This window comes from Drosophila teissieri, chromosome 3L, assembly GCF_016746235.2.
Source record: "Drosophila teissieri strain GT53w chromosome 3L, Prin_Dtei_1.1, whole genome shotgun sequence".
NCBI classification, from domain to species: domain Eukaryota; kingdom Metazoa; phylum Arthropoda; class Insecta; order Diptera; family Drosophilidae; genus Drosophila; species Drosophila teissieri.
In genome coordinates this window covers 9,952,835-9,965,210 of record NC_053031.1, presented here as the reverse complement: position 1 = coordinate 9,965,210, position 12,376 = coordinate 9,952,835, and the positions used below count along the sequence as shown (strand labels likewise).

At 41.2% G+C, this 12,376-nt stretch overlaps 3 protein-coding genes across 3 annotated transcripts; 1 reads left to right on the top strand and 2 right to left on the bottom strand.

The window, feature by feature from the left end:
• Positions 1-254: 254 nt before the first annotated feature.
• On the bottom strand, positions 255-3,800 carry LOC122616122 (cytosol aminopeptidase). Its single transcript, XM_043791433.1, has 2 exons — positions 3,551-3,800; positions 255-2,575 (listed from the first exon to the last, which is right to left on the bottom strand). The coding sequence occupies exon 2, from the start codon at positions 2,246-2,248 to the stop codon at positions 638-640; it is 1,611 nt and encodes a 536-aa protein (XP_043647368.1). The 5' UTR covers positions 2,249-2,575; positions 3,551-3,800; the 3' UTR covers positions 255-637.
• Positions 3,801-4,367: 567 nt separating this feature from the next.
• LOC122617587 lies at positions 4,368-5,187 on the bottom strand. The gene has a single exon (XM_043793503.1). It carries the CDS (start codon positions 5,096-5,098, stop codon positions 4,454-4,456), a length of 645 nt encoding a protein of 214 aa, XP_043649438.1. The 5' UTR covers positions 5,099-5,187; the 3' UTR covers positions 4,368-4,453.
• Positions 5,188-5,934: 747 nt separating this feature from the next.
• On the top strand, positions 5,935-9,514 carry LOC122616000 (ATP-dependent RNA helicase DBP4). Its single transcript, XM_043791223.1, has 2 exons — positions 5,935-6,191; positions 6,255-9,514. Exons 1-2 carry the CDS (start codon positions 6,002-6,004, stop codon positions 9,224-9,226), a joined length of 3,162 nt encoding a protein of 1,053 aa, XP_043647158.1. The 5' UTR covers positions 5,935-6,001; the 3' UTR covers positions 9,227-9,514.
• Positions 9,515-12,376: the final 2,862 nt, after the last annotated feature.

Sequence of the window (12,376 nt, the reverse complement as noted above, 5' to 3'; positions counted from 1 at the left end):
TTGCAGATTGGGTGGCATTCAGCTATTTGTGTTCGCCCGACATTGACGTTGGCCCGTCTGAGGACCTTGGACGGCAGTTTAGTGGGTATATGTTCCACCCAAAAATGCATAAAATTGCTCCAAGCTGTGACTAATAGTTCATCATTAAAGTCAGTCGACACAAAGCAGGAACAACAGTACTTATATAGGCTTAAAAGAAGGTTCCTGTATTAAGTTACTTAAACTTACCTTTAGTTAATTAAAAAAATCGTTTGTTCTTTTAAGAGGACCCTACAATTTATTCCATCTGATTGTCAGCCGAAAGTTTACAATTGAGTGATACAGTGATTTATGTGTGAATTTGAATTTCTTTTGGACTCTAGACAATCTCTGCCAGCCAACTCAGCCCCGGGATGCGGCCGAGTCATAAACATAAAATACAAACATTGAACGAGCTCTGGTCCCTAGTCCTGGGACTTCGGTCAACAGATAAAAACGTTGGGGGAACACATCGCCATCCCATCTCAGATATATATATATATACACAGTTGAAGCCAAACATCCGTATTTCGGGGTTTTTGAAGAGTCGCCAGTCAAAGAACCAATCAAAACGTAATCGTAGTCACCCGCAGACATCATCGAGCATGTTGAACGTCAATTATTTGGGCTGCTCGGGACACGCGATTTGGTAAAGGAACTGCACCAATGTCCTGGTCGGCCTGCCAGTCATCCTGCCAGCCGTCAAGTAGGGTATCAATCCATAGGTGCTCAGTAGTCCAGTGCCATAGGTATCCAGATGGGCCCAATCGCTGCAGGGCACCAGTTCGTGGAGCACAGCAGCTGCCAGGCAAGATGAGGCATAACCCTCGCCATCGTTCAACAGATCGAAGCTCAGGTGTTCCGCCACACGATCCTTGTAGTAGCGCCACAAGGGGAATCGCCACAAGCGATCACCGGTCAAGGAACCGGCCCGCTGGAACTGTTTCCATATGTAGTGCGAGTTCGACCAGATTCCCGTGGCTCCACCGCCCACCGCCTTCTTCACGCCCTTGCACATGGAGCCCACATCGACGACGAGTCTGGGCTTGTAGGTGATCTGGCCATAGAGCATGGGATCCGAGATGACCACCACTCCGGTTCGACTTATGTTGCGCACCGCCAGCGATTTGGAATTCAGCAGGGTGACCACATCGCCCGGCTTGCAGGACATGCCAGAGGGCAGATTCTCGCACAGCGGTATCACGGCAGTTATATTGATGGGCAAGGATAACGCCGCTGCTGCTCGCATGGCGGCCAAAATGCTGGCAGCACCAGTGAGATCGCCGCGAAACTCGTCCATTCCCTTGCATGGCCGCAGATTGATGCCACCGGAATTGAAGGTGATGCCCTGACCCACCAGCAGAATGGGCTTATCCTCCGGTGCAGTGCCGCAATAGGCCACCTCCAGCAGCACGGGTGGTTCGCAGCTGCCCTTGGCAATCATCAGGAAGGAGTTCAGATGCTGCTGCTCGATCCACTCCATGGTGCGAACCTCCACTGTGATGCCGCATGGACACAGTGAATCCACCGCGGCCTGGGCCACAATGGTCGGTGTCATACAATTGGCAGGCGCATCACACAGCCGCCTGGCCAAATTCTGAGCCTCCGCCTTGAAGAGGCCCCTGGTCCAGGACTCCACATCCGGTGAACCGTGCAGCTCCAGTTTGGGTATAGTGCTGCGATACTTCTTGGCCAGGTTCTCCTCATATCGCCAAATGGCCAATGCGGCACCTTCGGCCGCCTGTTCGGCATAGTCCATGTTATCCACATGAACCTCGGAGCAGCCAATACTCTGCAGAGATCGGGCACCAATTCCGGCGGCTATGCGCACATTCTCCATGCCCTCATCGAGCATTTCCAGTTCATTGAAGGCAATGCCTTCGAGACCAACGCCCACCACGCAAATGGATCGGAACTCGCTGTCCACATTGTTAAACACCTTGCCGCGACCCAAACGTCCGGTCAATTTGGTTTCGCATATCAACTCCGATAACTTGCCCTGTGCGCGATCATCGAACTTTTCGCCTGCAGGCGTTAGTCGCGGACCCTTTCCCGACTCCTTTTCGTAGAGGCCCAAGACGATTCCTTTGCCGCCCTTGACGGCATCACCAGCTCCACAGCCGGCGGTCACATGACGAACTGATCCAATTTGCGGCAAGGCAGTGATGACGCGGCAACGGCTCAAGCTCCTGGCCAATGCGGGTCCCTTCAGCAACAGTTGTCCACGCATATTGTTCAAACTTGGATATAGTATTATATGAAGTGCACTATATACGCGAGCTATTATCTGCAAAATTTTGACGACTGTTTATGTGCTTTCACAATTTACGGCTACGCCCGAATTGTATGTATGTTGGTCTCTCGAACTGTCTGCAATAATTTTGATCTGCCACGTTCAATAGCTTTTGTCAAGTGTCCAAAAAAAAAAAGGGTTTCAAAAATGTCTCATATGCGAACGTAAAATGTATATTTAAAAAAAGGAACGAACGAAATGCGTTGTCTGCTTTCGTTGTTAAAAACTGTAAGACTAAACAAAACCCGAACAAATTTTTCTTAACTGCAAAGAGACGGTATACTAGATCAGATTAAATACGGAATTTCAAATGCTCAACTGTCAAACAAGAAAATATATATATACAAATATAAATATAAATAATCAATAAAAGATTAAAAGGAGGTATAATAATTTTCGCCCCTTTTATTATATCTATGTACATATGTATGTATGTATTATAGGTATTATAGGTCAAGAATGTGCAGGTTTTTCATACTTCCAATACTTAACAGTTGGGATCAGGAGAACATTTTGAACTTGTAGCCCCACAAATGGAAATCGCTAAATAGTCTTCATACATATAATATAATTATTAAAACTATTTATAGAAAATTGGTTTCTCAGGGCCTTAAACAAGTGCTAGATCTAAAGACATTCTTGGGTGAACAAGAGAGCAATCATATGGAGTGGTTAACAATTTTAAGAAAAAAAGCTAAATACATCGGAATAGCTCGGATTGGGTCACTATATCATCATATAGCTGCCAAATAAAAAACACGGACCAAATTATGGAAAAGGATCAGTGCCACTAGCGAAATATATTGGCCATATTTTATTTTATTAAATTGGCCAATACCCTTGCAGAAATAATAAATAATTCCTATAGCAGCAATTATGATATATTTCGTCGATTTTAATTAAATTAAAACAAAAAATATATAAAATCAAAAGACTGGTGTGGGTAAGAACTTTTAAATATTCGAAATATTCACTGATTCAAGACTCTTATGTAATGCAATCATTTTAAAGTAGAATTCAATTTAATAAATATTTATTTTGCTTTTTTGCAGAGTTGCATCAAAACCGAAACTGTGCTAAAAACTGTGGTAAGTTATTAAAATTAACTTTTAAAGAGTTTATATAGGAAGGGCACAATTATATTGAATATTGCCCACCACCTAAACTCCATACTTAATGCATAATTATGCAAATGATATATACTTTCCTCACGGTGTAGTTGTTAGTTTGATTGCTTACCAACAAGTCGAAACAGTGGACCGAAATGGGGAATCGAAAGTTGACCCGTATTGTGTGGGTTGCCAGTAGGGAACTCAAGAAACGATCCTTGCAAGTGTCCTTATTCAGTGTTTGCAGACCGACACAGATCCTGTCGATGACTCAGCTCAATATTTTGAGTGTCCAAAGCGCGAATTACGTTCGGCACAAAAGCAATTTACAGGAAATGTTTATTCGGGTATAATTTTGAAATGTGCTCGGAGAATTCTCGTTTATACGTGAACTTCGATCAGTTTGAGTGTCGTGTCAGTGATGTTGAGATTACTTACGGTACTAAAAAAATATAATACGAAATGTGTATGTATATAACAAAACCAATGGTTTTATTTCACCCGTGGTATTTCCACAATTTACTTTAAAGATCTTGAATTTAATTCCGCCTTATAAGATGCTCTTTTCAATTCATTGTATGTATAAGAACACCAATATTATTTAAAGTATATTGTTGCACAGGCCGGTAGCACTTGTTTGTATATACTCCTTTCACTTTTATTTAGTCTGAATTTCCACAGAAAAAAGTAAGCAAGAAAAAGTGATTGCCGCATATTTCCCACGTGGTGGAAAAGTTTTTTCCAACAATAAAATTCCAAGCGGTGCATAAAGTTCATAGAAAAGTTTTCTCTTCTGTTGATTGAAAATGTCGTTTATTGTCGCATGCGAAACAGCAGAATGAAAATGAACAATACAAATATTGTTGACAAATTAAAACCAACAATTGAATCACGAACTCAATTGTTTTAATAATGCTATAATAATTTAAGATGGAAACATTCATAAAACTATTTAACTAAACCGATTTATTTCTTATATTTATAATTTGGGCATCAAACATAAAATACAAAATGTATATGGGGATTGCCATGCTCAGTCCAATAGATGCGTTTCAATGGAAATAAAATTTCCTGGAAGTTGTGACCCCTTCTCCAAGGATACTCCTCCGCTGATAATTTGCGACCAATAGGGTATTAAAGCCACTAATGCAGAACGATGCCAAAAAAGTCCTTGCAGTTCTCCGTAGAGCTGAATGGCCCTCCAGTTGGAGATGCAGAAATGCTGAATCACCATATAAAATCGAATATAGTTGATCAATCCGCTGGTCACAAAGGTCAATATCCATGGCAAGGCAAACAACAGGAGTACATTCCCCGGAAATGGTCCCTCATTCGTTTTGGAATCCTGTTTGCTGATCCAATTGTTCTTGACTTGCTCGGCAGCAGTGGCCTTAGTTTTAAGGATACCTTTTATTTCTAACGATACCCCACTTTTGATACCTCTCAAGTGCCGGCAGTACCAAACTCCGATCAAGGTCAGTAGGGAATACATTACGGCCTTGACCAGCATCCAGTGATTATATTTATAGCCCAATTGGAGTGTTAGATTTCGATCCACAGAGGGATAGACCGACTTTAAATTGGCATTCGCCTCGATGACAGGCTGCAGATTCGAGCCCAAGTGCAAGGATGTCAGCAGCACAAAGTATCCAATGTCTTGTATTTTGGGATTGAACATGGTTTTATAATTTTGAGTTCAAAAACAAATTCTAAAAGCAATTTAAAAATTTTTCATCTAACATTGAATAACGTCAAATTGCTCTGACATTGTTAGTCTGATACTTAAAAAAAAGGTAAGTCATTAAATTTAGGAATTTAAGGCATTTTATAGAATTTATTATTTTACGTGGTCTTTTTATACGTACTTTTTAAATAAGTTTTTTAATAATTTAAATAATATAAAATAATCTTTCTTTGGTTTTATTATTTGTTATAAATTATTTATTTAATTAAAAAATATATGATGCAGAAAGCTTAATCTGCATTAACATATTTTAGCGAACTAAATTATTTAAAATTTCCGCCAACTCGAACAGTTTGAAAGCAACTGCTGGATGTGCTAAAAAAGAACAGCATTTTAGTGCATGGCAATCATCTCTTAATCTAACCTATTCTAAATAGTAGTTTAATAGTACTAAAACACCCGAAACAAAAATAATTATATTTTATTTTTGTAGAAAAGTTTATTTTTGAGATTTAAAAATACAATTGTTTTACATTATTAGTTCAATTGGCTTGAATGCATACTAATTAGCGCAGACAGAAACCCTGATAAAAGTCTTAGCTAAGAGTGTGTTTACATTTTGGCGTAAAGCTAAAATATAAAAGACAATATAATTATTATTTTTAACCACAATAGCTTATTTCTGCGAGACTTTAAACAATATTATCTAGTAGACATTTCTGTAAAACAAAACATATTATCGTTACACTTTTGCGTGAGTTGGTATCTTCGTGGTATATTCTAGTATATAATTAGACGCGTGTGTTGGATTATTTGGCCGGCAATGGAAAAGTGTTGATTGAGCAAAAGCATTAAAGTCGTTTGAAATTTTGGCCAAAAAGTGGAAAATCACGCGGAATGGAGCGCGAAATAGCGCACAGTGTAGACGGCGGGGAGCAGCGGAGCAGCGATGTGGCACCTGGACAGGTGAAGAGCTTCGAGGAGCTGCGTCTGAGACGCAATCTGTTGAACGGATTGAAGCGCCACAATTTTGTGACGCCAACGAAGATTCAGGCGGCTGCCATACCCATGGCACTGACCAACATGGGTAAATATCACTCAAGCTACATCATAAACAAAAGATTACCAATATATACAAATATATATGCAGATTTAATCGTACAATCGAAGAGTGGAACTGGCAAAACACTGATCTACGTTATAGCCGCCATGCAGGGCTACCATCCCAGAATGACGCGACCTCATGCGCTGGTGGTGGTGCCCACTCGAGAGCTGGCCATCCAGGTGCAGGACACATTCTTCTATCTGTGCGAATCGTTCAAGGACTTCAAATGCTCCGCCTTTATCGGTGGCACCGAAGTGGCCAAAGATCGCAGGCGCATGCAGGCCAGTCGGGTCATCATCGGTACACCGGGGCGGCTGCTGCACCTGTACCAGAATAGGGTATTGGATGTGTCCAAGCTGGGACTGCTGGTGCTGGACGAGGCGGATCAACTGTATCAGACCAAGAGCCTGCAGGATACGGTCAGTAAACTGATTGAGGCACTGCCCAAGAACCGGCAGATAATTGCCTGCAGTGCCACCTACGACCAGGATCTGGATGTGCGTCTGGCCAAGATCATGAACAAACCCATGCTTATATCGAATTCCGAAAGGACCACCGTACTCCTGGGCATTCGGCAGTTTGTGTACGAGTTGCCACAGCAAACTAATAGTGTGGAGGAGATGCGTCTAAAGCTGAAGGTGCTTGCCCAGATCTTTAACCAGTTGCCCTACGAACAGGCCGTCCTCTTTGCCAGCTCACAAATGCGTGCGGATTCGTACAAGAACTATCTGACCGCCAGTGGGGTCGAGTGCCATTTGATATCGGGAGCCATGGAACAATCGGAGCGTTTGAATGTCTTCGAGGGCTATAGAAACTTCACAATGCGCACCTTGGTGGCCACTGATTTGATGGCACGCGGTGTGGACTCACCGCATGCCAACCTGGTCATCAACATTGATCCGCCGCAGGATCATGTCACCTATCTGCATCGCATTGGACGCGCTGGGAGGTTTGGTTCCAAAGGCATCGCCATCACGTTTATTGCCTCCGAGAAGGAGAGCCAGAAATTTAGGGAAATGTCACAAAAAGTCGCCACGGCTTGGTCTGTCCTGGAGTTTCCCAAGGAGCCAATGCCCAAGGAATTTAATTTTTGGGACTTCGAAAAGTACAACTTTGGATATTACATCAAGGAGGAGAATCCGCTGCAGGAAATGCCTGCGAAACACAAGGTTCCTAATAAGGAAAATCCAAAAAAAGAAACCGCTGCGAAAGAACCTGAAAAGAGAGATACAGAAAAATCAAATGTTGTTGCAGAAAAGCTACCAGTGGCCTTAGAAAATGTTGAATCACTTAAAGCTAAAGAACAAAAGAGTAATAATGTTAGTCAGAAAAAGGAGGTGGAGTTGGACAACCAACCGGAAACTTCACGTAATAATAAGAAACAAGTTGAGAAGGAAATTGCAAAGCAAGGAAATCTAAAAGATAGCAATGTGAACTCCAAAGCCGAAGCTTCCAAACTGAACAAGTCGGAAAGGAGCAAAAAATCTATTTCTCCATCCAAGTTATTTACAAGAGCTTTATCCCAGATAGAGAAGCAAAAAACTGAAGTACAGCAAGCGCCAGAGATCACAGTAAACGAATATTATATAGACAACGATATAGACGAAAGCATACAACCAACAGCAGACGACAAGGAGAATCAGCCTTATAATGGAACGGTAGGTCAGCTTCCGACCAAATCTGTTCTAAACCCTGTAGAGATCATATCTCCCGAATTAACACCAACCCTAACACCACTGGACCTGACCCAGGAGCCGTCGCCAACCACGGTGACACCACCTGCACCGCCAGCCAACTCGATTAACAACAAGACCTATTGCCTGGCTGCTCCCACGCAGACCAGTTCGATGACCATACAGAACATGGCTATATCGAACACGGTGGACGATGCCAGCAGCATCAGTTCGGATAGCATGGGATGTGGCTATCACAGCGATAGGTCCTACGACACCTTCTATGCGACCAGTGATGAGGAGGAGATCTGGGAGCGATTGATGGCCAAACGCAGGCGTCATCTTAAGAGTGGCCAAGGAAAACGTCGTCTACTATACAAAAGATCATTTCCAAAACAAAACGCAAATGTTAAACGCAAGTTTAAAGAAAAGGTTGGATCGTTATACAGATCTAAACAATCACACTTAGTAAAGAACAACGTGTACTTTAATTTACAGAAACGTGATCTATACAATAGTGTCTCACTTTTGCCACACATAAATCTATGTCATCTGCTTCAAAAGGTTACAAATCAAGAGAGAATTTTGGATCGGCTCTACAACTATGCAAAGAACCATAATATTGACAATGCGAGTGTTGCCAATTTGCTGGATGAACTCTATAAATCCATGCTGGAACTTTACTATGACAATATCAAGGAGTCGAAGAAGCATGTAAAGGAAGCCATCAAGGAGGCCTTCAGATCCATTGATCACCATCAGAGCCACGAGTCTTTGATATCAGAGAAGCCTGAGCCAAAGAACAAGTTCAGTGTCCATGTGACGAATCAGATGGACATACCACCAATGCCACCACAGGCCGAGGATGAAATAGACTCGGGAAGTGAAGCGGATACAGAGGACTCGCAGGAGTACGACGAAGGTGAAGAGATCAGCTTGGACGATGAGGACGATGGCAGCGACGCACCGAATTCATCGAGTGGTTTTGTAGAGACTAACGAGAGTGCTTCGTCCGGAATTGATACTTCCGTTTATGAAACGGAGTCAACGGGCTTATCTGGAAATGATTATGCTGCATCCTATTTCTCGGAAGATGAGACCGAGAACGATGAATATGAGTCAGATATTGAATACTCAACGAGCTCGGCAGGATCAAGCTCCCCGGGATCGAGAGCAGGGCGCAGCAGCGACGCATCTTCGGATGATGATTCAGTAACTGTAACTAATGTCATTCCAGTGCAGAATGCCACAAACAACGCACAATCCTTGTGGCTGCAGACTTTCAACATGCAGTACCAGTTCATTGCCAGCCATGTGGCTAAAAGCATTCAAAACTATAACTAGATTGCTATGGAAGCGAACAACTAGTCGAAACTCAGGCATTACAATTTAATCATCATTAACTTTTTCATTCATTAATAAAACGGATCAGTTCCAAGAGGCTGTATCAGTCTCTTTCCTTACATCTATATATCGTAGCCTGTTAAATCATTTTCTTAAATTGAATACTCAATATCAAAATAGTTGATACCATGTTATGGACTTTGGAGTACGAACGATGAATGTTTTTCTATGCAAACAATAAATTGCAGAATTTGTTACCAAATATAAATGAATTAAAGCACAAAACTACATTTTGCGTTTCTTTTTTTTTTGTTTGAATTCAAAATTGATTGTTTTCCATGTTTATTCGCTCCATAATCGCATCGCACAAATTAATCCACAAATGTGAAAGTTAAATCCCTTTAATCACTCGCTGTGATTTATCTAAGTGATGGGAAAACAAACATTTTTCTTCGGTTGAAGGCAAAGAAGCGGCGCCAACCGAGTGCCGGGACATAAATCATATAGTCAGTGGGATCGGCATCGACCATCGACCATCGGGCATCAGGCATCAGCTGTGTGGCAGACAACATTGTTGCACGGCCGCCGCTCACTTTGCATTGAGTGCAACTGGCCTAAAAGGTGTTAACCCATTAATTAGCTGTTGTCAAAAGTCGTTCACTCGTTTTCAAAAGTCACTCGATGGTCAGAATGAAAGGTAACAAAATATGATTTAAATATATTAACTATTTGTATAATTTATAAGAATTTTAAAACCACTAAAAGTGAACTTTGACTAAAGTTACTTTATTACTGTGTCCATTAAATCAAACTAAAAATTACATTAAAAATTTATTGTTTTAATTAGGAGAATTTTTAGAACTGAAATACCACAATCTGTAAATAATAATTATATAGTTTGCCTAACAATTTTAATATATTTTATAACAACGTAGATATTTGTATAACAAATACCAAATTTGTGATAAAATAAACTAATCTTCTATTTAATTTCTGAGATTGGCAAATTCAAACAGATTTTTTTAAGGGGTTAATTTCAATGAAATGTTTTAAAGCATCTTCTTCCCATTTTTGTGATTTTTGATTTTTGTGTCGCCTTTTCGGAGAGTTTCTTAATGGGTTAAATGCCAAAGAGACGGTCCACAGGCGGCATGCCGCGTCGGTGGCATAGTCAAAACATTCGCCCTGCGGTCGAGCACGCAAAAGGCCGGCATCTGGATGGTACTGCTCATTGGTCGGCGATCTGCAGTGCCGCAAAAAGCCCCTTTTGGGGAGTGCACCCCCCTCTGCGTTGCAAGTGAGTCCAATAAGGAGCGTGAGAAAACGCAAATTCAGAAAGCGAGTTGGAAGCGACAACATTTTATAGATCCTAGAGACATGGATAGCGCTGCATTTTGTCGCTGCCGCAGTGGCAGTGGCAGCAAAACTCAATTCGATTAGCGATAAATGCGAGATGCGAAAAATGCTCGGCCAGCTGTTGCAGGTGTTAAAGTCAAAGTCTTATAATGATGTTAACATTTTTTATGGCTCACAACAAAATAAACTAAAAATTTGTTCAGCGCAATAATATTTTTGCTGCGCTCTCGTCGGCCATATATGGGGGCACAGCCAATTGCCGCCGCGTTTTTGTGTTTCATATCTGGGGGGCTAAGTGGAACGCTCCAGGGGCCACCGGCAATTTGCAGATACTGATTCAGATACACCGGAGCCGCACAAAACTAATTAAAATTGCTGAACGTCGTAGAAATAATTATAGACCAATTACACGAAAAATTAAGTAAAGTATCATATCGGGGGAGGAAAAAATATGTTTTTCAACTATTTTAAACAACATACTTCGGAAGCTTTAAAATATATATTTAAATTACACTATAATAAAATTAAATACTTGTTTTTTTTTGTATTTAAACATTGGTTCAGGAATTGGTTAGCTACCATAGTTAAATTAACTTTTACATAAGTATGATTATTGATAATATGCATTAACTTACCATAAAGCAGATAAGAAGTTATCTTTGCTGATCTAAAGAGTAAATAAATGAGGCGTGGAAGGAGCCAAAAATCCATTAGGCTGCCAACTGCTAATTAGAATTTATTGCTTCTGAAATTATGATAAACGAAGTAGCGATCTCAATTAAGATAGTCAACGCGCTAATCAATTTCATTTAATCCTAGCCCTTGACTAACCGAAGATTTCCCCAACTAAAGACATTACTTCCCCATCCGCCCCTTTATCGCCCCCTTGGGGGGGTGTGGCCCAGCCCCGATTTATGTGACCGAATGCACAACGCCTGGCCACGCATTCATAAATAAAAGTCATCATTAATTAAATTTAGTATAAACAACATGGCATGCCTGCAATTATTCACTCACTCATTCACTCGCTTGTTGCTCTTTCGGCCCAAAACGCGACGACAAGACAAAAAAAAAAAAAAGAAATAAATAAAAATAAAAACTAAAGGCGCAAGAAGCCAAAGGAAACAAAATAAATAAAACAAAAAAAGAACCGATAGGAAAACGCACGCAATACGCGCCACGCAAACAAAGCAGAAAAAATCGTTGACAAAAATGATCTGTGGGCAATTATAATGAATTATTTTGACACTTAGGGCCTGTGCAAATGCATAACTTAAATGCATAAACGTAATTTATGCACTGCCCCACTGAAATGCTGTTTTATCGCATTTTAAATGTGATAAATAAAGTTCTGGGTTATGTTTTCTCATTTTTTTGATTTTTATTTTTTGGGTTTTGTGCCACATAAATAGAGTCCTACGCAAGAAATATTTTCGCTGGCATTTTTCACTTAACTGCAAGTTGCATTTGGCATATGGCATGGAAAATTGCGCAGAATCCGTTTTTAATTGGTGAAAAATAGCAAAGATTTTCCACGCTTTCGGTGTCGGTGCTGCTTTTTGCCCCAAAGGGTTTGCCAAGTAGCCACCTTGGCTGCCTTTTGACCATGCCTAAGTTGGACTTCTATATTTTTTTCATTTTTTTTCTTTGTACCAGCGACTCGAGTGCGATTCACATCGCCCCACAGATTCGCAATGCCAATAAATTGTGCGCATTATGGCGGGGTGAGCCGTTGGCCCAGAGGTTGGCCAGAAGTTGCAGGGATCAGGGGGCACAACTTCCATGCAATGCATA

Coding starts and splice junctions, on each gene's coding strand:
- LOC122616122 (XM_043791433.1), bottom strand. CDS start 2,248: ATGCGTGGACAACTGTTGCTGAAGGGACCCGCATTGGCCAGGAGCTTG.
- LOC122617587 (XM_043793503.1), bottom strand. CDS start 5,098: ATGTTCAATCCCAAAATACAAGACATTGGATACTTTGTGCTGCTGACA.
- LOC122616000 (XM_043791223.1), top strand. CDS start 6,002: ATGGAGCGCGAAATAGCGCACAGTGTAGACGGCGGGGAGCAGCGGAGC. Junction 6,192..6,254: donor CATGGCACTGACCAACATGG/GTAAATATCACT, acceptor ATATATATGCAG/ATTTAATCGTACAATCGAAG.